Source organism: Diabrotica virgifera, chromosome 4, assembly GCF_917563875.1.
Source record: "Diabrotica virgifera virgifera chromosome 4, PGI_DIABVI_V3a".
Taxonomy (NCBI): Eukaryota; Metazoa; Arthropoda; class Insecta; order Coleoptera; family Chrysomelidae; genus Diabrotica; species Diabrotica virgifera.
The window spans coordinates 178,782,196-178,809,843 of NC_065446.1; the positions used below are offsets into that span (position 1 = coordinate 178,782,196).

General features: G+C 32.0%; 2 protein-coding genes across 2 annotated transcripts in view; both read left to right on the forward strand.

The window, feature by feature from the left end:
• The window catches only part of LOC114333464 (uncharacterized), a 349,147-nt gene extending 346,176 nt beyond the window's left edge, over window positions 1–2,971 (forward strand). The window contains exon 4 of the mRNA XM_050648589.1: window positions 2,808–2,971. The gene's annotated coding sequence lies outside the window, so the exon portion shown is untranslated. The remainder of the gene's footprint in view (window positions 1–2,807) is intronic.
• The window catches only part of LOC126878441 (ras-related protein Rab-23), a 59,565-nt gene that overhangs the window by 13,839 nt on the left and 18,078 nt on the right, over window positions 1–27,648 (forward strand). Inside the window, exon 3 of the mRNA XM_050649417.1 lies at window positions 2,808–2,970. Within this exon, the coding sequence (XP_050505374.1) occupies window positions 2,808–2,970 (163 nt within the window). The remainder of the gene's footprint in view (window positions 1–2,807; window positions 2,971–27,648) is intronic.

The following is a 27,648-nucleotide window of genomic DNA, read 5'->3' on the forward strand; positions in this document are numbered from 1 at the left end:
GAAAGAAAGCAATTATGTTTTATGCCCCATAACTTTTTTCCATGGGGATATATGTATATGCATTGCTTCACATAAAAAAACTTCTATTCATTCTCTTTAAAATGACGTTCTGTAGAAGTCTTTAAGAGTTATAGTTTTCGAAATATGATTTTTCAAAATTCGCCACTCACAGTATTTTTGGGTCATTTTCCCTATTATTTTGCAAATATTGTTATTTAACTTTTTTCTACGCAAGTTTAGGTATATGCAATGGTACATTTAGTATGAAGGGAATATAATTAGTTAATTAATTTATGTAGTAGTAAGAGTACAAGGTTGTATGACTATTTTTAAGCAAAATATGGTTTTTCAAAGTTTTATACTTTTAAAGATTTTTGATATGTTTTACGATTATTTTTAAATTTCCCATTACAACTTTTTTTCTTCTACATTTAGGTATATACATTGCTGACTACAAGATAAATTTTCCCATTATTTTCCCCAAGAAAATTTCCCATTATAACTTTTTTTCTTCTACATTTAGGTATATATACCTTGTTCACTACAAGAGAAAACTTATTTTATTTACTTTAAAACGGTGTATTGCAAAAAATTCTAAGACTATTTTTAAACAAGATTTTTTCAACGTGTGACATATATTATATGAACACATGCAATATGTCCCACTAAGTTGGAACCATAATGGAAAACCTTTTTTATTATTAATTTTATGAAAAAATTATTTTTCATAAAATGCTCTGCATAGCCAAAACTCAATATGCAATCATCAGATATCAAATTGTATCAATAGTATACGAGGTACGTTTAAAAAATATGAATTTCGCTCAGGAGTAAAGTCCCTTTATATTTCATAATATGGAAAAATGATATAAAGAAAAGGTATTTGGAATTAAAAGTTTTATTCTAATATGCAGTTATATTCTTCAAATTGAAAAAAAAATTTAAAATTTTTCTCAAATTGCGGATATCTTGTTTAAAAATAGTCCTAGATTTTTTTTACAATATGTACACCATTTTAAAGTAAAGAAAATAAGCTTTTTTTTATTTGACAATGTATATACCTAAATATAGAAGAAAAAAAGTTTGAATGAGAAATTTAAAAAATAATCTTAAAAAAAAAACAAAAATCGTTAAAAGTATAAAACTTTGAAAAACCACAACTTGTTTAAAAATAGTCGTACAACCTTATACAATAGACCAGTTTAATGGTAATTGACTTCTCTTCCTACTAAATGTACCATTGCATATTCCTAGAAATGCGTAGAGAAAAGTTACAGAAAAATGTTGAAAATAATGGCGAAAATGGCTCAAAAACTGTGAGCGGCGAACTTTGAAAAATCATATTTCGGAAACTACAAATCGTAGAGACTTCTGCCAAACGTCATTTTAAAGAGGAAGGATGGATTTTTTTTCTGTGAGGCAATCTGTATACCTGTTCTCAAAGGCCATAAAAGGAAAAAAAATCTCTATACCTATATCCTTGTAGAAAAAAGTTATGGGGCAAAAACAAAATTGCTTTCTTTCGTATTTCTTTTACTTTTTTTTAATATATTTTTGCAATAAAAATATTTTTGACTTTAAAAGGTGATATTTCTATAGTAAATTTAATCTAGAACAATTTTTCGGTAGACGTGTTTATACCAGAAGTGCATAGAACTCACCCTAAAGCCTGCCTGTGCCTTGGGACTAATTCACCTTTTTCTCAAAAACGCACCCTTTTAAATGGTAGCACTCTGCGGTTTTTTCATATTTAGAGGTCCATTCACCCTATGAAACAATAAAACCTCGTTAACGTTGTAGTGCCTTTCTAAAGTACATAATCAATAGCCTATAAATTAGCTAAAGGTTCTTATTTTGTGTTTCATACGTTTTTAAGAGTAGTGACGAATTTTCTTTAAACTTTTTCACGAAATGAATTCATAGGTGCTGAGTTTAGTTTTTGAGATATAGTTAATTGAAGTTGAAAAATTGCAAAAACTGGCTAATTTGACAAAATATGTGCATTCGGAATAAATTCTTTATTAAAAATTTTAAATTCTGGTGACTTCAATGGCGCTGATGACCTCAATGGCGCGTGACGAATCTGCAACATTTTTTTGCGAGCCGACCTTTAGGTAACCAGATAAAACCTTTTATCAACATTCAAAGTTGAATAGTAAAACAAGATGGACGAGGTTCGATGTGTGAATGAGTGAGTTGGGCGAGATTTGTTTCGTTAGTTTAGTTTGGCCAGGTATGGTAAGAATATCCAGGTTGGGTTAAATTAGGTTAAGTCAGATTATTTTAGACCTAGGTTAGAGCCAAAGTGATATCCCGGTACATAGAGGCCAGATCAGAAAAAATCTTACATATTTGTAATCGGGATCATTAATTAATTAGAAAATGACCGCTATTTGGACTCTTTTAACTTACGAGGAAAATTTCAAATTTTGAATGTTAAAATATAGTTCAGTTTATCTAATTCCGCACTTATTTTGAACGCATATTTTTTTACCCTCCAGAAGGGGTGAAACTCACCTCCAGGCACGGGCGCCCATATAAAAATTTTTAGGTGGGGGGCAGACGTGAAGATGTTACACATTATAGTTTGTATACTTTGGATAACCATATATAATTTAAAGCACCCGAAAAGCCACGGCGGGGCCACGCCCCCCCTGCCCATAGGTATGGGAGCCCATGCCTCCAGGGCAAAAGCACACATAGGCAAACTATCACTTTTTCTTTGACCTTTTAGCTATGTGTAACTTTATTTCTTCCGTTATCTGCCTATTAATTTTACTAATTTGGTTTATATCGTTTTATTTTAGAGTAGATGGCGAAGATGTTCGACTTATGCTGTGGGATACCGCAGGACAAGAAGAATTCGACGCCATTACAAAGGCTTACTATCGAGGAGCACAAGCCTGCGTTCTTGCCTTTTCAACTGTAGATAGGGATTCGTTTGAAGCAGCACATTCATGGAAACTAAAGGTATTTACATATTTCCTTTTCATTTTGATACCTTTCATTAAGGGCACGGGGCAAAATGTCGCCTGCCAAAGTGTTCAATGTGTTTTAAATGTATTAATTTTTTTCGAATCCTGAGAAAACTAATGATTATTTTTGAAAATTTTAAACGCAGAATGAAAGACTACATTATTACTGAGGGCCTAAAGTTCCTGAAAACTTCTAAAATGTTTATTTTAATAAGTTACAGGGGTGAAAATAAAAGAGAAAATTTAGTGTGATTTTGATTGCAAATATTTTATTCAAAAGAAACTTTTTATTTATTCTAAGGAACTTTCAGCCCTCGGCAATAACGTAATATTTCATTCTGCGTTTAAATTTTTTAAAAATGCTTATTAGTTTCCTTAGGATTCGAAAAAAAAAATGAATACATTTAAAACACATTGAAAATTTTGACAGGCGACATTTTGCGCCGTTCCCCTTTTAATAGAAAATTACCATTAAAGATGTGTTTGTGTTCTCTGTTCTTCTGTAGTTGTTCTGTAACTTGAAGTTATTTACGGATAATTGGTTTAGTATTTAAGATTTAGTACCATCTAGTAATAATAGTAGTTTAAAATTATTATAGGCTTTGACTGGTTCGATATACAAACAACAGAAACTGAGAATTACTTTATGGAATTTACAAATATGATTGAAGAAGTTTTTTGTGAAAAATTTGATTTTGTTGTTTCTATAGACAATTGGTAACAAAAACGAAATTATTTTTTAATTTCTACATTCGTAAATCTCCTTTAGGGTATATCATTTCGTTGCCTTCTCTCTCTTCAGATGACCCAGGGAACTTACTTTCTATGTCAAAGTGAAACGAGTAAGCGTTGGACTACCCCAGCTAATTGAAATAATATTCGAAAATATTACCTCAATCATCCAAGATAGCCATCGTTACACCCTTAGCTTAGATCAGTTACTCAGGTGTGTGTTCGTCTTGTCCTAATCTTAGAAATGAACTATGAAAGTTTGGAATGAAAGCAACAAAACAGTATTTTTAACTAATCATGTTTATTGTTCATAAAAATATAATAAAAATATGACTTAGTATGTGCATTGACAAATGTATTAAAATTCTTGCCAAAAACTAACAATTCTGGATTATACTTATGGTTTTTGGTATCTGATGGTAACTTCTTGATGTTTAATGGTACTGCTGTTGACTTCTTGTAGGCCTGGGCAGATGTTCGACCCTAGGCCCCTGCAGCTGGTGATGTTGGGTGCTGTAGTCTAGACGATTTGGTTGCAGTTGTCAGCCTTGTAGTGATACATCGCCGGCGATGGGCTTCATTCTCCCGAAAGGAGAAAAGTAGATCTTATTCCCAAAAACTATAAGATAGAAACACATATCAACCATCAAGAAGAAAAACCAAAATGTACCTTTGCCAAATAGTATTCAAAGAGTAGTACATGGCAAGGGTATCATCATCATCAGTAGTTCGACAACCCTTTTTGGGTCCTGGCTTGTTCTAGGATTTTCCGCCATTCTGTTCTGTTCATTGCTTTGTTCTTCCAGTGGGTAATCTCAAGGGCAAGGGTATATTAAATGGAATTAAGATTGATACTACTAGTTAAAATTTGATTACTAAAAGCATATCAATAGATAAAATGAAATACAGAAACCAAACACATGGTTGAACATTTGAAGGTTAGGTATAAAAAATATTAGAAGAAATTGCTAGATGTAGAAATGTAATTACAAGAAAAAATAATAATGAATTCTTCCCCCAAGAGAAAGATGATTTGAATAAAAATGATTTATTTTTTACTTTACATGCCTTTTTAAGAAATAATTTTTCCCTTCCATTTTGTGTCTCCGGGTAGGGATGAAGTGACACTGTCATTGAAAACGACATTTGAAATGAATAGAAGTAGCAGGCATGTTCCGTATTGAAAAACAGATATTTACAGAGTAAGAATATACAGGGTAAGTTCAGTATGTTCAGTATGTAAAAGAGATATTATAGTAAATAGAAGATAATAAAAGAGGATAATAAAAGAGGATGATAAAAGAGGATAATAAAAGAGGGCGCCAACGAGTTTTTAACGGAGAAAACAGGTAAAACAAATAGAAGAAAATTATTGTTAATGAAATATTAAAGAAAATAAAGTAAAATAATTATTTAAAAATAAAATATCAAAGATGTGATGTTTGTAACGTTACAAAAGGTTTATCGGTTTCCAAGTCAATGAAGTACCTTGGTGTGATTCTGTATTCTAAACTAACATGGAAGGAACATCTGGACACCAAGGTGAAAAAGGCCGCTGCAGCTTTTCTGGGCATGTAGAAGAAGAGTTAAATGGGGTCTGCATCCGAAAATATTACATTGGATTTATCAATCCATAATAAAGCCTGTACTGTCGTATGCATCAGTTGTGTGGCGACTTGGACTAGACTGGCTTCAGCCAAGACCCAGTTGGCTCACATCCAGCAGTTAGCGTGCGTTGACATTTCAGGAGCTGTGAGAACCACTTCCACAGCGACTCCTGAGGCTTTGTTGGGTTTACCCACTCTACATCTTATTGAAGAGCACGAAGCCATGATGGAAGCCTGTTGGCACAATTGAATGTTATCCTGTGCTTTTCATCCTCTTTCTTGTTCAACTTACTGGCCCTGACGAGTGAGTGGAACGTGAACTTACCATGTTTCGTCGAAGCGGGCTCATCTGGTTCACAGATTGGTCTAGAATATACGAGCACGCAGGTGCTGGAATATGTGGTCCTGGGATTGGATTTGACTAGAGTCAGATTCGCGGCTCCCATGTATCATTCTTTCAGACCGAGGTCTTTGCGATCCTGGTCCGTGCTAAGTAAATAATTGATAGTGCCTGCCTAGGCGGTACCTTTGCTATGTGCTCTAACACTCAAGCAGCTGTAAAGGCTCAGGAAGCAGCCAGAGTTAGTTTTAGGCTGTTTCTTGTGTGCTAGCGACCACTGGCTGATGTTGCTCTGACCAATTAAGTCAGCCTAATATGGGTACCTGTACACTAGGTGTGGAAGCGCACGAATGGGCCGACGCTCTTCCAAGACTGTGTGAGCTTCTTTTGCGGAGATTCCTAGTGGAGAAGGAATGAAAGCTGGGCTCCACCTAGCGGTCTTGATAGTATCGCTATTTGCCCACATTACACACTCTTAACAATATTCACCAATAATGTCAACATTTTTCAAATTTGTATGCCAACTTCTTTTGGATTTTCGTTTCTGATATCTTTTAATGTGCCATATGAAGGTAGTGCCAGAGTTCGGGCAGCCGCCAAAATTTTTAGCGACGGATTTAGGTATTGCCAAAAAAGGTATATTATGTACTTAAAATAAAAATTAAAAAATAGGCGCAGATACTTTTACCTTATGTATCTTATGTACCTATATTTATCTGAGATGCCAAGAAATTGTCCAAAATTTATCAAAACAGTTCCGTAAATTAATTAATAATAAAAAACCCTCAACATACCACCAGTACTTACTGCTGATAGTACTTGTAGTTTGTTATTATGATCTAGTCTCTATTTACAAAATTCTGAAAATAATACTATTTCATTATTCACACACATGCACAAATTTGGGTAATATCACTTTTAAAGTTTACGATATATGAAACCAGATTGCGATTATTTTTTTTTTAATTGGAAAGTTTTCAATGGCTTTATTATTAAAATTATTAGTCCATTCTTTCACGGTTTTTGCTCTAAATTTTAAAGAACCCCTTGGATTGACATGAAATTTGGCATACGTATAGCTTACATGTCAAAGAAAAAAAGTGATATTGTGCCGATGTGTGCTTTTGCCCCGGGGGTGACTTTCACCCCCTCTTGAGGGTGAAAAAATATATGTCCAAAATAAGTCCGGAAATGGGTAAACTGACTAATTTTAAGTAACTTTTGTTCAATGGAGCTTTTTTGCCAAGTCAACACTTTTCGAGTTATTTGCGAGTGAATATGTTCATTTTTCAACAAAATAACCACATTTTTAGACGGTTTTTCGCAAATAACTCAAAAAGTAAGTATATTGTCGAAAAACATTCTTAGCAAAAATATAGCCTATAAAAAAGTAAAAAAATGGTGTACGCGTTAGGTCTCTGGATCTCGTAGAACCACAGTTATAGCCAATGAAAAATAGATACATATTCACCAAATTTCAAATAGAATGTTTCGACGTGAAATATCCAAAAAATTCAGCACTTTTTGGGGAAAACTCATTACAACTTTTTTAAAGTGTTTTAAAAAAGCTTTACTTCTGTTTTTACAAAAAGTTTCTAGCATTAAATTTAAGCAAGTTACGCTCAAAATAAAGTTGGTCCCTGTTGTTTTTGCAAAAAAAAATCGGGAAGACCACCCCCTAATTAGCAACTTAAATGAAATTAATCGTTACCGCTCCATAAATTATTTTACTTTTGTTGTGTTTATATGATCTGTAAGTTTCATCGATTCAAAGTGCTTATTTTTGAATAAATTTGGTTTCAAAGTAAAATTTTTTAAAATTTTAATTTTGAAAAATAAGCTTTTTTTCAAAATAACTTAAAAATTGTTAGAGATACCAAAAATCTCGAAAAACAAAAAAAGTCAGATTTGCTATTCTGAATATCATGTATTTCTTTGTTTTTCTGTTAGACAAAAATTGATTAAGATTTGGTGTTTCTAAATTTGCATACATTCGGGATCAATGACTCGTTCAACCCCTTTTAACTACAGCCCTTTCAATAATAAGGACTTTGAACCGATGAAACTTACAGATCATATAAACAATATATACACGAGTCAGGAAACTTGTGCAGTCGTAACGATTAAGTTCATTTAAGATACTAATTAGGGGGTGATTTTCTCGATTTTTTTACCAAAACCAAAAGGGACTAACTTTATTTTTTGAGCTCTAACTTTATTTTGAGCGTAACTTGTTTAATTTTGATGCTAGAAATTTTTTTTATAAAACAAAAATGAAGCTTTTTTTAAACACTTTAAATAAGTTGTAATGAGTTTTCCCCGAAATGTGCTTTATTTTTGGTTATTTCACGTTAAAGTATTCTATTTGGAATTTGACGAATATGAACCTATTTTTCATTAGCTATAACGCTGCTTCTACTAGGTATAGAGACGTGATATATACACCATTTTTTTTTTAATTTTTTACAGTCTATATTTTTGCTAAGAATGTTTTTTCGACAAAATACTTACTATTTGAGTTATTTGCGAAAAACCGTCTAAAAGCGTGGTTATTTTGTTGAAAAAATGAACATATTCACTGCCAAATAACTCGAAAAGTATTGACTTAGTGAAAAAACTCTATAGAACAAAAGTTACTTAAAATGAGCCAGTTAATCCATTTCCTGACTTTCTTTGGACGAATATTTTTTCACCCCCAAGAGGGGGTGAAAACCACCCCCAGGGCAAAAGCACATATCGGCACAATATCACTTTTTTTCTTTGACTTGTTAGCTATGCGTATGCCAAATTTCATGTCAATCCAAGCGGTTCTTTAAAATTTAGAGGTTTTGCAATATTTTACCGTTAAAGAACGGACTATATCAATACAATTTACAAAATGCTTTTCTGCGGATAAAGCACTAAGTCGTTCTTCTTTCGTTGTGTCGTTGTATTTAATTCAAATTCAAAATATTTAAAAATTTAATGGTTTCTTTAAATGTGCTTTTTAAACCTTCCTCGTTTAATAAAACCGATAGCAGAACAGCCTCAGAGGTACAGTATTTCTCATGATCATCTTTCAGTGCGTCACAGTTTTTTGATTTCTTTCTAACGCATTAAATTGTATGTGACAGAAAAAAAGGCACGTCGGTGATTACAATTCGTAGGTGACATTTTTATAACATTTATTCTAGTTATTCTAGTTGTCGATAGATGGCGCCATAATAAAAAAATAATTTTTTTTTTTAATTACGTAATAATATTACAAATATAATCTGTATAATTTATAAGACTATACAAATCAAAGAAAATACCATTTTATAAATGCAAGAAACACATTTGATTTGTTTTTATTCCAAATTGAAAATAAAATGTGACAACTGTCAGATTTAACTAAAATGTCATGTTAGAATAAATGACATATGTAAATGTATATTATCACGGACTTACCCTTTTTCCTATCATTTGTTACGCACTGAAAAATGATCATGAAAAGGACAATAGTACCTAATTCATCTCGCTAATACAGTACTTCTAATTGAGTTTTAAACCGAGTTTTACTTAAAAATTAAAACTTTCTCCATGTTTCATTAAGAAATAATTCGGGGAACTGATGCTTATAAGCAGAAGTCTTCTCCGACGTAAATTAATTAGAAGCAACTTAATGTCCGGAGAAGGTAGACCTTTGAAAGATCTGGAACTTTGAATATGAACCGTTAAGTCGTTGTCTAATTCGGCGCTAAAGTTGACCAGCTTCTTAAATATGCCTCTATTTTCTGAATTTTCTTTTTCGCCGTGACCTCTTAAGGCTAACTCGAAAGCTCCACAAAACCTTATAAAATTTGTAGTTTTTTTCTCTAACGAAAAACCACCAAAATAGTTATTTTCCTAACTAGTGCGGAAAGTTATACTTTCCCGTACGAGACTGCCGTTGACCCGAACGACGCAAGAGCGGAGTTCGGGCAAGCAGTCGAGTGCGGGGAAGGCACTTTCCGCATGAGTTATAGGAACAATATTTTTTTCTAAAGCCGTACGTTTGGAAAAAAGCCAGAAAAAATAGAGCCATATCAATTTTTATTTAGGAGTGAAAATACACAAATTAATTCTTTGACAAGGTTGTCAAAACCCAACTTTCAATATAATGGGTTACCACGACGACGATATTGGTTTCAATGACGATGATTCAAAACCATTGTAACTGTCTACTGATTTGACTTTTAAATATTATGTTAAAAAAAATTTTTCTACGACCGTTTAATAATATGCTCATTATTCGCTATTTTTGAATAGATAATAACACACATTACTTTACCCGTAAGTAATAGTTCATTACGGGCTGAAGTTAGGTTCAACTGGCGAATGTCACTTTTAATATTAGTCTTATATAAACAGCAAATAAAATTACTTACTTAAACTTGTTTATTTAACACAATAATTATTATTGTAATGTATATCAATAATTAACTTCGAAAAATTTTTAAAGGATTTTTAACTGTAACAATGCGTTAGTATATTTTTTACTTTTATAGCTTGTCTATTATTCTGAATTTTGACGTTTACCATTTTCAATGACAGTGGCATTAGCGTATTTGTGTGTTTATTGGAATTTAAAACTTATACAGGGTGTTAGTAAATAAGTATGAAACATTTTAAGGGCTAATTCTACATGAAAAAATATTGCTGGTTTGCTTTATAAACATATGTGCGGAAATGCTTCGTTTCCGAGATACGGGGTGTTGAAATTTTTATTTCAAACTGCCAATTTATTTATTGCTCTAAGATCAGTTGAGCTATGAAAATGAAATTTGTTGAATTTTAGAAGGTAGTTATTTCGCATTTTTTGACATACAATTAAGAATTTTGTATTCATCATTGGTGCGCCTACGGGTAATGGTCTGAATTTTTTTAAAGAAAAAAAATAGTACGCCACTGAGATATTTCGAATTAAAAATTATTTTTAAATTTCACGTCTAATTTGTGATAAAAAACCTTTCTTGCCTTTTTTTCATATGGTGCACCGTTTTTATGCAGAAAAATAAAACATCTTGACGCGTATTTTCCATTTTTTAATAAATTATCAAGAAATATCCAATATAATAATACTAAACTGGAACAATAACAGAAAATATTACTAATAAGATTTTAACTAGGCGCAGACCTACAACAAATGTTAAAAATGACCTCCTTTAGAGGTTGCAGAAGAATTTTTTATTCATCATTGGCGCGCCTACGGGTAATGGTCTGAATTTTTTTAAGAGAAAAATAGTACGCCACTGAGATATGTCAAATTAAAAATCTTTTTGAATTGCTGGTTTAATTTACGAAAAAAAATTTTTCTTGCCTTTTATTCATATGCGGCGCCGTTTTTTGCAAAAAAATAAAACATCTTAACGTTTACAATGTATTTGAACTAAGTTTCTATGCATATGAAAACTCCCTCAAATACTTTGTAAGCTTTAGGATGTTTTATTTTTTTGTATAAAAACGGCGCCTTGTATGAAAAAAATGCAAGAAAGATTTTTTGTCGTAAATTGAACGAGGAATTTAAAAATGAGTTTTAGTTTGACATATCTCAGTGACGTACTATTTTTTTCTTTAAAAATTCAGACCGTTACCCGTACGCGCGCCAATGATGAATATAAAATTCTTCTGTAAACTCTAAAGAAGGTCATTTTTAAAATTTGTTGTAGCTCTGCACCTAGTTAAAATCTTATTAGTAACATTTTCTGTTATTGTTCCAGTTTAGTATTACTATATTGGATATTTCTTGATAATGTATTAAAAAATGAAAAATACGCGTTTAGATGTTTTATTTTTCTGCATAAAAACGGTACACCATATGAAAAAAAGGCAAGAAAGGTTTTTTATTAAAAATTAGATGTGGAATTTAAGAATAATTTTTAATTCGAAATATCTCAGTGGTGTACTATTTTTTCTTTAAAAAAATTCAGACCATTACCCGTAGGCGCGCCAATGATGAATACAAAATTCTTAATTGTATGTCAAAAAATGCGAAATAACTACCTTCTAAAACTCACCAAATTTCATTTTCATAGCTCAACTAGTCTTAGAGCAATAAATAAATTGGCAGTTTGAAATAAAAATTTCAACACCCCGTATCTCGGAAATTAAGCATTTGCGGACATATGTTTATAGAGCAAATCGGCATTCATTTTTCATTTAGAATTAGCCCTTAAAATTTTTCATACTTATTTACTAACACCCTGTATTGTGTCTATTTTATAAAGTTATCTTTTGTTATATATTCTAAATATATTATAACATATTATAGATATTTAGTTATATTATTATATTATATATAGTTAAATATAAATGTGCATTATAACTTTTTAAAAATACGTCCACGCACTGGTAATAGCCATTTCCTATTTATTACAATGACAGTAGGTACAAAATATTTATAATTTTTCGGAAATGAAAATAATTTGAATTTACTATTTCTTGTTGTGTCTTTTACAATATATAATTAGGCCAGCATTGCTAGTTAATAATAAGCAACTAAATTATTCAGCTGTGTACTATTGGTAACCAAAATTTGTTTTTGTAAATTATAATTTTAATTTCGAATAGTTGATAATTATGTTGTTTTACTAATTAAAATAAAAAAGGTCGTAGAAAAAGTATAGTATTCTACTTGCACGTAATGGCGTGAGTAATACCCATCATTACATGCTCGTTGAATAATATATTATTATTTGCGGGAAAGTGGCTGTTTGAGCACGGCCGTAGAAAAAAGTTTTTTAAGATGCTGTTAAATAATCAAAATATTAAAATAAAAATGTGTACCATTTTTATTCGGTTGCAATGCGAAGGCAAACCAATCTTACTTTTCAATTAGAATACGGAGTGCAGTCCAGTTCCTTTAACCGCGATTTTCTGCTCTTATTGGATCTTCATCAGAAGGAACGTAGGCACTGTTCTCCATACTCCAACTAAATTGCATCGAGAGGTTTTCCCACACATCGCAACCAAAGTGATGATAATAGGTGGCAAGCGCCATCTGGCAATTGAAAGACGAAGCAAGTTTTCAATCCTAATAGTAAATTAATAATATTGAAAAATATTAAAAATCACTAAAAGATTTTTAAATTGAAAACTTATTGGTACATTTTCATGGTAACACCTCCAAGACTTCGATAATTTGCAAGTCATATGGATGCTGCAGTGAAGACTTCACTATGGCACTATCTCACTATCTCACTCTATGGCACTATCTCACGGGCCGCCACTGGGTTGCAGACCTGTATGCTCGATATTTTTTTATTTCATTTTATGTGTTATCAAGGTACACTATGTTTGTCACCAATGGGGAGTATTTTCATGATTTACTCATTTACTAAAACAATTTTCAGACATATAGGAGTAGTATTTTTAATAATTCAGTTTTCTCATCTAACACATATACACGATGAATGAATTACCATTACTATAATAGGAAATGGAACGCCTTCTATTGTGATCTTGCGTGTGCTTAGTATTTCAGAATATGTATTACAACTAATTAATGATAGCCCAACTCGAGATTGTTATTATTTATTATATGTCTTTGCTATCTACTAGAGGCTATTAATTATAAATCCCATAAATAACAATTTTACGAACGTATCCGCATGTTTAAATATTGAAAATGAAAGCAGCGAAAGTCTGAACAAGAAACAATACCAAAGCACTGGGAGATAGAGGTAATCTAAGATTCTAGGAGTAATATTGCCGATATTTGTATGTTACGGGTAAAGTTAGGTAAACGGGTAATTCTAGGATTAGCCAGATAAAGTGCGAGGTACTCTCGAGGTATCCTGTAATATCCGATAGTGAGTCTGAAATATAATTTAAATCTTTAAAATTTTAAAAAGGGGAAAACTGTGTAGTTGGCTTCAATAAAACAACGTAGAATGAAGTAAACACTTCTGTTGTATGTAGGTATATATGAATTTATTAAAAATTCTTTAAAATTTATGCACAAGGTAGTGGAAAATTACAAAACATAAAACGTTTTCGGTCTAAACTGACCATTATCAGTGTGAACCTGGAAATAAATAAACCACTTAATTTGAAATCAAAAGGTAAAATTTTGACTGTTGAAAAAATAGAGAATGTGTTTACTTACGCCCGGTGTACAAGTATTTGGAACTAGCCACTTCACTAGGTGTAAAAACCTCTAAATTACATTATTGGTAGATTTAACATTCTAAAGTAGGCGACATTAAGTCGTATTAAAATTATTTGAAAATAATTTTATCCTTTTCCGTTATAAATGATGAAAAATTTTACAACATAAATTTCCTCTTGTAAGTGCCTCGAGGAAGATTGTAGTAATGCGTACGTATTTTTTATGGCTTTGGTGAGAAAAAAATTAACTTTAAAATTGTTAGAAATAAATATTTTTAACATATCAAGTAAATAAAAATAATATAAAATAAAACATTGTTTTAAATTGGTATTTAAATTCATAATGTTATATTTAATTTAATCTCGCGACTACTTACGTAACAGAAGTGAGCGCGACTGCTCCCGGGTTAAGGAAAAATCCCGAAACAGGTCGATTTTTATTTTTAAATTATGATTTTTTGAAATAAATATCATACTAGTGACGTATTTTCAATACCTTTCAAACGATGTATCACTTGCATAAGGTCCCATTTAAAATTATGTATCACAGTGGCGCTCTTAAGGTGTAAAGTCATCTGTCACTCTTACGTCACCTGTCATTACTAGTTAAGAAGCCTACGTCCGTTTATTTCCTTTTTCCAAATTTCACTATTATAAGTATAACCGTTCAAAAGATACGAGAGGGAGGACTTTTGACTGTATAAAAATTAATGGAGAGGAAATAGAACAAGTGAACCATTACTTAGTCGTTACAATTGAAAATAATGGAAGGCAGAACAAATATTTTGAAGAGAGAATTAGTAAAACATCATAACTATTCCATGTAATAAAAAATAACTTCTTAAACAAGAAAGAGATTACATGGAAAACCAAATTAACTAAAAAACCATAAATAGACCAGTACTCATATATGTCTGCGAATCATGGATATTAAGAAGAAAACTAAAAAATAAGATACAAGCTCTAGAGATGAAATATTTACGAAGAGTGACAATGAGGAACAGAATAAGAAACACAGATATACGGACAGACCTCAAGACGAAATCAATACTTGAGTATATTGAAGAAAAACAACTAGGTTGGTGGGGATCCATGAAAAGAATGAAAGACAACATACCAGTGAAGAAAATATGGAAAGGTACGATACAAAAGAAAAGAAATAGAGGAAGACCTAGAGAAGATTAGGATACATCAGTTGCAAAAATCGTTCAGAAGAAGGGAAAAACAATAGAAGTAAGCAAATTAGCATATATTAAGAAACAATGGTCAACGTTAGTACACATGTGAAAAGACGTGTCAGTCCAGGCACTGAAAAGTAAAAGGGGCTCAAAAGACTATATATCGCTCTTCCGGAAGAAAAGTGACACAACTCAAAAATATTTTTATTCCTGAACAATGACACTTTTGAGTTATGCTCTGACGTTCGAAGTGAACGTATCGTTATTTATCACGAAATCCGTTGTATTTCAAGAAATGTCCTAGGTATTTTTCGTTCATGTTTAAAAAAGTGACCATGTCATTTTTCACCAATGTTTTAAAAGAAAAGTGACATAACTTAAAATGTTGAATTTTTTTCTTTGTTAAATCCGATATTATAGTTTTCTTGGTTTTGCTTCTTACACAATTAGAAACATTCACTTATCCATATTGTTCGTTTTTAATTTTTAACTTTTAGTAGTAACCCTCCAGCGGTGGCGTAAGAAGTTTAGACATTACTGATGAACTGGTCTGTTGGACCGATAGAGACATATCGCTTTGTATATTCTTATAGACACACATTCTTCAAATAATTATACTTAAAAAGCGTTTAGATGTAATAGTTTACAAAAATGTTTAACCAAAAAAATCAAAAAAGTAATAGAACAAGTAACTGCTTAATCGTTAATAAAAATAAAACATACATTTCTTACACAAATACAAAAAAAAAATTAAAATTAGAAAAGTTTAGCCTCCCCTCAATGCATTGACTACAAACAGAGGTATAGTCGGTTCGCTAAACTCAAACACAACTGGCTAGTGATTTTAGTAAGTAATTTTGCCAATGTGGTAAAATTTGCAAAAAAAATTACAAAATAGTTAATAATTACTAAATAGTTAGTAATTTTGCCACATTTGCAAAATTGGCCAAAAACAAAAAAAAATACCGACTAAAATCACTAGCCAGTTGTGTCTGAGTTTAGCGAACCGACTGGGGTGGTTTGTGGTTTTTGCGAAATGTAGTTTCCCTTCCTGCAATTTCTTGCATATTTCCTACAATTTATTCCGCGACAGCATATGTCTATGACCCACCGTTTAGCGGGGGTGGCGCCCCAATGTTGGCAAGTTTTTAAAAAAGATGCTTTAAAAAAAATTATTGTTCCCTAACCGTAGTGGGAATCAAGAAGAAACCCAGCGGCAATTAATCAAAAATAAGTGGCTGATTTTTTAGTATAGGTTTCATTTAAGGGCAATTGCCCAATTTTTAATTACAGGGTGTTTAATTTTAAAAAAACCACTTTTTATATCATCTGAACCGCTTATGCTAGCGTAAAAAAACTTTCAGCGATTACCCATGTACAGGTGTTATTTACAAATTTTTATAATGCACCCCCATACTTTCCCCAAAACCACCCCCAAAAAAAAGGAAAATGAATAAAGAAAATATGTAAAAATTGAATTTGGGCCACCACTGTGGCTTTAGGGTGCAAAGAAAGTAAAATATGTATAGGTCATAATGTGCAGCAGATAGTGTGTTCTTTTATTTATCATAAGTATATATATAATCAGTTACTCGTTTTACCCTAAGGTGTACGGGATTTATCATAAATACGTTATCAAAAAAAAAATACATACGTAACTAGAAAATCGTAAAAACATGCTCGCCAAACTTATTTTCAGGGATAGGGGTAGTTTGCGCAGGGATGTTGCAATAACCATATATATTTATGAAAAACCCTATTGATGGAGCATAAGCCCATATGAGCCAAAAAGCGAAAAAAAAATTTTTTTTGCTACGTTTCGCAAAAACCACAAACTACCTCCTTTATAGGGATGAAAATGGGTGTTCCGGGGCGAAATCTTTTAAGAAAAAAATAGTCTCATAATAAGCAGCCCTTGATATACCAGAAAAAAAAAATGAAACCGGACTTGTGTCCGAAAACCGGCCTTGCGAAGTTCAACCTCTGTTTCCTACACTATAACATTATAAATACTAATCAAAGAAACAAAAATAAAATTTGTATAGTAAACAATTGAAAGTGATGATGACGAGGTCGTTGCTGTTGTGACAACTTTTTTATTACTGTCAAAAAATCATAACCATAGTATCTACACAATATTTGGTTGCAAACTAATTTTCAAACAAAATAATTATCTTGCTAAATTTCAATCATTTTATAGAAAGTGTATTCAAACATTTACATTGTTTTATTGTGGGTCCTGGTTAAAAAAAACGATATTTTCTTGTTATTGTCTATTCGAGTATCACTCCAGGTTATAATTGTACAACTCTTCGTTCTGATCCATCACAGAAACCAATGCAAAATTAAATTCTTCGTTGGCATTCATTTTATGCACGTAATTAATTATTCAAAACAATGAAACTGAAACCGAAAAATAGAACACGGCATATTTCATGAAACACGTTTCAAGAAGATAACATGTTTCATGGGAAAGAATCACACTCGTTTAATAGATGGGCGGACGTCTATTTGTTTAGCAGTGTTTTATTTTCATGAAACGTGTTTCACGTTTCATGTTCCATGTTTTACCTACGTTTCATGTTTCTTTGGTGTGCCGCTTCCCTAAAGGCTCGTTTTCACGCTACGTCTTATTGTACGTTTTGTGTGTCATGCAAAACGTTGGACAAATCGTACGTTTTGTGAATAAACGGATTTATTTTTTTCGATTCGACAAAACGTACGTTTTGCTGTTTTGACGCTACGTCTTATCGTACGTTTTGTGTGATAGGACCAATCCTATCACACAAAACGTGCAATAAGACGTAGAGTGAAAACGACCCTTTATGTTGCCGATGACAACATCACGGGCGGCCATATAAAAAATTTTCAGGGGAGGGCTGACGTGAAGATGTTGCACATTATATTTTGTATACTTAGGATAACCATATATAGTTTACAGCACACGAAAAGCTAGGGGGGCCACGCCCCCCCCCCTTCCCATGGGTATGGGCGCCCATGGACAACATCGCTGCCAACTAATGTTTACATCCAGCGCATATCTCATGCGAATAAACTTGTAAAAATGATCATTATTCATTCGAAGGATGAGCTTTATACTAATAATTAATGATAGACCAACTCGAGATTACTTTATTGTTTATTATATTTGCTGTCTACTAAATACTATTAATTATAAGTCCCATAAATAACGAGTTTACGTATCCGCGTGTTTAAATATGGAAAATGAAAGCGGCGAAAGTCTGAACTTTTTGAAATGTAAAAACTATAGTTTTTAATTATTAAGAATATTTTTCTCGTTTGGTGAATACCACGTAGATGATTAGATTAGTTTTTAATTATTAACAAACATTTTCCTCGTTTGGTGAATCTCACGTAGACGATTGGAATTTTAGTTAAAAGAAACTTGTGGTTAATTATTTTTTTACCTTTCCTAATACGTACGAACTGTTACTTATAATAAAATAATCCAAGTAAGAAACAAAATATTTCATTAGACGGTGCTCTATCGTCGCCCCCGTTAGCGAAATTATTCCGATTCGATTTTTTTGCACAAACTTACTCAAAAAGAAGTCCTTATAACAAATCCACAGGGTGCCAGGCGGTGCCGTGGTCGAAAACTTCTTTAAACAATTTTTTTTTCAACAAATTCACAAAAATAATTTTTTCATTTCTAACAAAAATTTTTTAGATTATTTTTTAATGATTTTAACTTTCAATCGTATAGTAAGATTTTTGATCACGTGTTTAATTCTGTCCAATCAGATTCAAATTATACTGGAATAATCTAGTGTAAAAAATTCTTCTTCTTATTTAGGTGCCGTGTCTGTATTCAGACGTTGGCCGTCATCATGTTTACAATTTCTTGAAATCTCTCTCTATCGGCTGCTGTGCGAAATAATTCTTCTACTGTGCAGCCACACCATTGTCTAATATTACGCAGCCATGAAAGTTTCTTTCGACCAATCCATCTCTTTCCCTCCACTTTTCCTTGTATTATAAGGCGAAGCAGATCATACAATATGGCACAACCATACAATAGGATAGACCACACATAACATTTCAATAGCTTCTTTCGAATATTCATCGACAGGTTTCTGTTACATAAAACTGGTTTCCAGGTCATAAAAGCCTTCCGTGATATTTCGATCCTAGTTATTATCTCTTTATCAGAGTCACAATTTACATTTAACCAGCTGCCAAGGTACTTGAAATGATTTACTCGTTCTAACTCCTCTCCATCAAGAGAAAGCTGACCTTGATCTATATTAATCTTTTTAACTGCCATCCACTTTGTCTTTGAAATGTTGATTTTAAGGCCTCTCCGATAACTTGCTTCACTGACTAGATTTAGTAGTGTCTGAAGATCTTGTAAATTTTCAGCAAGAATGGCTGTATCGTCATTGTATCTAATATTGTTGATTACTTCTCCGCCTAGTCTTACTCCCTCTTGTCTGTCATCCAAAGCCTCCCTAAAGATTTCTTCAGAGTACAGATTAAAAAGAGTGGGTGATAAATGGGTGATAAAAGGGTGGGTGTAAAAAATTAGCAATATATTTTTTAAGTAGATTGTTTTTGTTTAATTGCAACCAGTTTCCTAGTTTTGACAACTTTCACATTTAAGAAAATATCCATAATATACTTTTAGTTCTGCATCTAATGTCAAATTGTCACGAGGAGAACACAAATAGGTACATTTAAGCGCTTGATTTACTTCGGTAAGATTATTTCATGAATAAAACTGTAATTATAAATAAATTACTTAATCCACAAGGAAAAAAGTTTTCCTGTAGTTGGCTGTATACCATGTGATACAAAAACAATAAATGCTGTATAAAAGGTATATTTAAAAAACCCTCAAAAGGGCCACATCAATTCACATAACTAGTTTTCGACTGGTTTACCAGTCATCATCAGTGCTTACGTGCAATGTACATGTTAGCCACCAAAATGCTATTTTACAAAAATATGTGGGTCAAAGCCCATTTCAAGTAGTCCGTTAAGGAAACATAAGTATAAAAAGCTACCTTAAGCCTTGATGTTTAAAATATAATTTAATTTGCCCTAGGTAACATCTGAAATTTGGGTGTGACTTGTTCACATGTTGGAAGTCTTGCCGTCAAACTTCCAACATGTGAACAAGTCACACCCAAATTTCAGATGTTACCTAGGGCAAATTAAATTATATTTTAAACATCAAGGCTTAAGGTAGCTTTTTATACTTATGTTTCCTTAACGGACTACTTGAAATGGGCTTTGACCCACATATTTTTGTAAAATAGCATTTTGGTGGCTAACATGTACATTGCACGTAAGCACTGATGATGACTGGTAAACCAGTCGAAAACTAGTTATGTGAATTGATGTGGCCCTTTTGAGGGTTTTTTAAATATACCTTTTTTACAGCATTTATTGTTTTTTTTAAATTACTTAATATTTTATTAATATCTTCATCTAAATATTTGCTAAATTGTGCTTTTCACTTTAACAAGTTGAAAATCACATTATGTAATTGGGAACACTGTCACTGACTGTTTTTATACAATATAAAAGACTTGAATTTTATATGTAAGTATTAAAAAATATCTAAAAAATATCACAAAAGAGCGAGAATAAATAAGAAAATAATGCTTCGTTTTTTCTCAAATTTGTTGTCATTGGGCAATAGCCACTCGAGCCCTGCGGGCTCTCGTGTCTATTGCCAGACAACAAATTTTCGAAAAACTGTCGCATTATTGTCAATTTATTCTCACTCTCTTGTGATATTATACCCGATAATTTGGACCATTCCGAGCAAAAAAAGGTCTCCTGCTATTTTTCTGTAAAATTGATTGTTGTCGATTTAAAATTTGAAAAATGCGAAAATGGCCATTTTTAAGGTTTAATAACTCGATTAAAATTTATATTTTGAATATCAGAAAGTGATCAAAGCAAAGTTTAAAACCCCTAGTTCAAGATCCTGAAGAAATTTTTGTCATTATTTTATTACAAAGCTGTTATTTTTAATTGTTAACAATTAGCGCTATAGTCCAGGCTGTACAAAGTTACTCAAAAAGAGGTCCTTATAACAAATCCACAGGGTGCCGGGCAGAGCTGTGGTCGAAAAATTGTTTAAACCGTTTTTTGTAAACAAATTCACAAAAATAATTTTTTCACTGCGAAAATTTTTTTTTAGATAATTTGGGTCATTCTGAGTAAAAAAAGGTCTCTTGTGATTTTTCTCTAAAATTGGTTGTTGTCGAGTTACATGTGACATGCATAGTTATTAAGCCTTGAAAATTGCTATTTTCGCATTTTTCAAGTTTTAAATCGCGTATAACTCGACAAAAATTAATTTTAGAGAAAAATCAAAAGAGATCTTTTTTGCTCAGAATGACTCAAATTATCTAAAAAAAATTGTTCGAAGTGGAAAAATTATTTTTGTGAATTTGCTTAAAAAAATTGTTTAAACAATTTTTTGACCAAGGTACCGCCTGGCACCCTATGAACTTGTTATAAGGACCTCTTTTTGAGTAACTTTGTGCAAAAAAATCTAATCGAAATAATTTCGCTAACGGGGGTGACGATATAGCCTGGACTATAGCGCTAATTGTTAATAATTAAATAACAGCTTTGTAATAAAATAATGATAAAAATTTCTTTAGTATCTTGAAGGAGGGGTTATAAACTTTGATTTGGGCTCTTTTTGACTTTCACAATAATAATTTTTAATCGAGTTATTAAGCCTTGAAAATGGCCATTTTTGCATTTTTCAAATTTTAAATCGCCTATAACTCGACATCAATCCATTTTAGAGAAAAATTACAAAAGACCTTTTTGTTCAGAATGATTCAAATTATCTAAAAAAATTGTTGGAAATGAAAAAATTATGTTTGTTAATTTGTTTAAAAAAAAAGTTATTTAAACAATTTAAACAAGTTTGTGCAAAAAAATCGAATCGGAATAATTTCAGAACGCTCTAAATAAGATTAACGTTCTGAAACTGTTTTCTTGTGGCATGTCCAAGTTAAACAATGTGTTTGTATGGGATTAAGCCACAATTGGTTGTAATGAAAATTACATTTTTAAATAGAATTATTTGAACTTTAAATTTCCACTCTGGAAATCGTTTTCAAAAAAAGATTGTTTAAGAATTTTGTTAAAAACAGTGTATAACCGCCAAGTTGCCAAAATTAAGGTTGACTTAATGGCCGTGGTTTTGTAGGCAACAACTATACTATTGCTGAAAAAATCTGAAGGCGAATTTTTAGCCCTATTCTTCTTCTTTATGTGCCATCTTCTCTAAGGAGGTCGGCAACTCCTTATTCTTCCTTGTATTATTAATTGTAACAAGTTATAACCATCGCTCCTCATGACATATCCCAGGTATTGCAGATTTCCAACTATAATTGTATTTAAAACCGCTTTATCTTTTCCCATTATTCTCAACACCTAGACATTCGTGACTCTACCCATCCAACTTATTCTTAATATCCTTTTGTAGGTCCATAACTCGAAGGCTTATAATCTGTCCGAAGCATCTTTCTTTCAGGACCAAGCCTCCAACCCATAAAATAATACCGTTGATTGATGCTATTACTAACCAATATGATTCCTGTCATTTGACATGTTCTTCGTGTTCCACTCATTAAAATGCCCAGTTGGTGATGAACACCAGTCTGAATTTTGCATGAGAGTTTAATGAAATGGTAACAAATCAATTGGAAGTTCTGTCTGACAAAATACATGGAACGTTTTCGTAGTCTGACGTTCCAAATTTGTCCCTTGTTCCAGTGTTCCCATACATCAAAGTTTGTCCGACTAGACACCGTTAAGCTATTAACAAATTTTCAGCTTGCTATTAATCAACTTTTTTTTTGCGGGATCCAGGTCTATAAGTTTGACCGGTTTAAAGATCTTGATTTAAAAAAAAATGGTATTATAGTAAAAAAAATTTTCTAAAAATTTTGGAAAAATTTCTTTTTTTCAAAATAACTTAAAAAAAGTATTAGTGATACGAAAAAGTTCAAAGAGTAAAGAAATGTAGGTTTTGTTGTTATAAATATGCTAGTTTCATTTTGTGTTTCTGTATGACAAAAATTGGTTAAGTATGGCTGTTCAATGTTTGCATACACTCGTGATAAGTGACTCGTTCAAACCCTTTGAACTATAACCCTTTCAAAAATAAGCACTTTAAACCGGTGAAACTGACAGATCGTATAAAAAATATATAAGTAAAGTAAACTGTTTGTAAATCGGTAACGAATAATTTCATTTGGGGAGTTAAACACGGGGAGATTTCATGATTTTTTTGCCAAAAAAAAGAGGGCCAATTTTATTTTGAGCGTAACTTGCTTATTTTTAATGCTACAAACTTTTATAAACAATTAAAATAAAGCTCTTTTTAAACACTTTAAACAAGTGAAGTTTAAATCGGTTTTTCCCGAAAAGTGCTTCGTTTTTGGTTATCTCACGATAAAATATTCGATTTGGAATTTGACGAATAAAAACGTATTTTTCATGAGCTACAAATTTTCTTTTGCTGGATCTATAGTTTACGAATACGCAACTCTTTTCGTTTTTTTCTAAGCTATATTTTAGCTCAAAATATTTTTTTTGACAAAATATTTACTGTTTGAGTTATTTACGAAAATCCGTCTGAAAACGTAGTTTTTTTGTCGGAGAATAAAAATATTCAATCGCAAATAACTCGAAAAGTAATACCTTACGAAAAACTCTATAGAACGAAAGTTGCTTATAATCAGTCAATTTATCCATTTCCGGGCTTATCCTGAACCTACGTTTTTCACCCCCGAGAAGGGGTTAATGTCACCCCCCAAGTAAAAGCAACCAACGCAACGGCACAAATTCAACTTTAAAGTGGACGGTAAGTAGAACGTAAATCCAAATTTTTATGCAATTCGGGGTTGCCCCTGAAAATTACACGGTATTGCCGTATTTCCCGTTCATTTACTGGGCTATATTTATATATTTATTTATATATTTATTTATTTATATATTTATTTATTTATATATTTATTTATTTATATATTTATTATTTATTTATATATTTCGTTTTTTCTTTGATATTTTCTCTATATTTGTAAGATTTTATGTGTACCTTTAGATTGGACTGATGATGTGTATGGATTTATGTACAAAAGTTTTATGTGGCCCAGAACAAATATCCTTGTGAACTAAATATTTTATATATAATATATACGTTTCACTACAACTTGCAATAGTCCAACCACCCACCAATTAGAATTTAATTTGTTTTAGCCAGAATTTCTATAATATCTATCATACAATGAATAATAAATATAGGAAATATCTTTGTTACAGTCACATTTGAAAGTAAACATATCCGAATTATTGATCTTAATTCAAGACAAATTAAATAAATATATATTATAAGTTATTCACAGTTAATGCAACACATATGTATTTTAACTTAAGAAAGTGTTATTTCCTGGAATAATATTTATAAGGCATTTTTCACCAACTAATATAAGCAGTTGAGAGATATCATTTTTTAGAATTTAAAATGATGTATGATAGTAATGACGACAATCTGGAGTCATTCCAAGAGGATATTTAGCCAAATTTTTGAACATTTTTTTGGAATCATTAAGCACATTTTTACTTGTATGATTCACAGATAGACACATGACAAGATGCTCTGTTTATAATATATAATTGTTTTTACTTGTCATGTAGATTTCTCGTGTTATAACGTCAGTACAACATTTTAAGACAAAATTATTTTTGAATTGGGTTTAAACAAGCTTTGTATTTATGGTACGAGAGCCCAAGCGGGAATTTTTGCAGTTACTCGAGCGCGTCAGATTTTCACATGGGGAGAAACATTGTACCCCTAACATATATTGGATCCAACGAACTGACAATACTGATGGCATGGTCCCGTCCCATTCAAACAGTGAAGCGAGATTGCGGCCAACATACAAGAGAGAGGTCCTAGAGAGAGACGGAGAATGCCAGGGAAAATTTGCTACAACTACCACCAGAGTTGCCAGATGTGATTTTATAAATCCCCCACTTAGAAACCTACAAATTCCTACAAATTAAAGCTCAAATCCAGCAAATTTAAATTTTTGCCGCATTTTAATAAATAAGTAGTCAAATGTAGAGAACAGTAAACCAAAATTATACTACTTATCAACAGAGGGCTCTGGAAATAATTCATAGGTCCTATCGTCTTCGGTTTTATGAGAGTATAATATACAGTTCTATGTATATTCGCAAATTTAATTTACCATGACTTCTTAAAATCCTCCATAATTGTCCACCCAAAAAAATCCCCCAACCATTTCTGCTTAGAAAAATTTCGCTAGACACTTTCAAATTACTACAAAATTGTGGGAAAATCCACCAATCTGGCAACCCTGACTACCACTGTCAATTTTTTTTGTTTACGAAAGATGGCGATTATGCTTTTTCTCATGAGCATCTTTCAGTGCGTCACAGTTTTTCGACTTCATTCTAACGCATTAAATTGTATGTGACAGAAAAAAACGCGCGTCGGTGATTACATTTCATCGGTGACATTTATTACATTTATTCTAGTTGTCAATAGATGGCGCTATAATCGAAAAAAAAATTATTTACGAATTATATAATATATCTACGAATATAATCTGTACAATTTATAAGACTATACAAATCAAAGAAAATACCATTTTATAAATGCAAGAAACACAATTGATTTGTTTTTATGCCAAATTGTAAATAAAATGTGACAGCTGTCAGATTTAACTAAAATGTCATGTCACTAAAATGTATATTATCACGAACTTATCTTTTTTTCTATGATTTGTGACGCACTGAAAAAGGCTCATGAAAAGAGGCATATCTTCCATCCTTCCCTGACTACGCTATCTCATCCTGGCCGTATTAAATTCGCTTCATGCCCATTCCATCAGTGACAGTTGACAGTTCGTTTATTGGATCTAAATACAGGTGAGTTCGTTAAGGGGGCCCGAAAAAAAATCTATCCTTAGAAAAACTCGAAATAGTCAGATTAAGATAAGGTAAGTCATCATCCAACCAATTTACGTCCACTGCTGGACATAGATCTCCCCCAATTGTTTTCACACTTCGCGGTTTTGTGCTGATTGTTGCCAGTTTTTACTAATCCGCCTGATATCATCTGTCCATCGTGTAGGCGGCCTTCCTCTAATGCGTTTATCTTCTCTTCTGTAGAGAAGAGGAGGAGAAGGTAAGTTAAGTACATGCAAAAGAGTGTATATTTCAAAAATCTGACGGTTTGAGCGGGGCGTAAGGAAATGGGTGGTCAGTTTCACAAGAAAAAATATTTCGAGAAATAGACTCCAGATCGAAAAGCTAAAAAATACTTGTTCAGTATTTTTCAAAAATCTATCGAATGATACCAAACACGACCCCCACGGAGAGGGGTAGGGGTAAATTTTAAGTAGGAACCCCGCGATATTTCGCGAAATGGACGTATTAACATCAGATCGAAAAGCTGCAACATTCACGTATTCAATATTTTTGAAATATCTATCGAATGATACTAAACACGACTCCCCACGGAGGTGGGGTGGGGATTACTTTAAAATCTTAAATAGGAGTCCCCATTTTTTGTTACAGATTTGGATTCCTTACGTGAAAATAAGTAACTTTTATTCAAAACATTTTTTTCGAATTATGGATAGATGGTGCAATAATCGAAAAAAAAAACGATTGTTGGAAATGGACAATTATATTAAAAAATGGAATGTCCCCACTTACACTTGAGTCCAGGGTTCTTTACTCGTGCGTCATTAATATCTGGCGAGATAAAACACATATTTGATAACTCAAATTTTAACCCGTGATAGGAGCAGTAGCTACTTACTGTCACTTGCTGTTGCGTTTAATAAATTTCAATTTCCGACTTATCATCTACCTATTTCGTATGCTTTAAATGATGACGCAGGGGTAAAGAACCCTGGACTCAATTGTAAAAGGTAAAATTTTACTTAACTTTTTTTGGTTTTAGGACCTACTCTTCACAACCCAATAGGTAACCATAACGCTCGAGTAACTACAAATTTAGCATACTTTCCTTCCCTACTATTATCACTTTAGCTCTAATTTTAGGCGAAAAGCTCTTTCGGAAAAATATTCCCATGAGATTTTTTTGTATAGTCACTTTCATGAGATACCCTAGAATAAGGTTCAAGAGGTCTCTCATGAAAAAAGTGGTCCTCATTTATTTAAACTTGGTGGAATTTGGGGGCTTAGTGAATTCAAAAATATTTTTTAGTTTTAAATTTTTATTTTATGTATTGTATATTAAAGTATAAGTGGATATTGAGGTAGACACGCGAGGTTTTTCGAGCACGACGTCGCAGTCGGAGTCGAATAAGATTATTGTTATACTGGGAATAATCTACTTACATGTTACTTTGTTTCTGTTTAATTACGAGATTTCTAGTTTTGACAACTGTCACATTTAAGAAAATGAACCAAAATAAACTTTTATTTCTGCATCTAATGTCAAATTGTCACGAGGGCAATACAAATCGGCTATTATAAGAGCTCGAGTGTAATTCAATGAGACTATTGAATGAATAACACTGTATTTATAAAAAAAATTTAGCTAATATTTTATTAATATCTTCGTCTGAATATTTGCTAAATCTGCTCATGTTGTTCACTTTGACAAGTTGTAATACATTAATTGTGATAAATGTCACTGAATG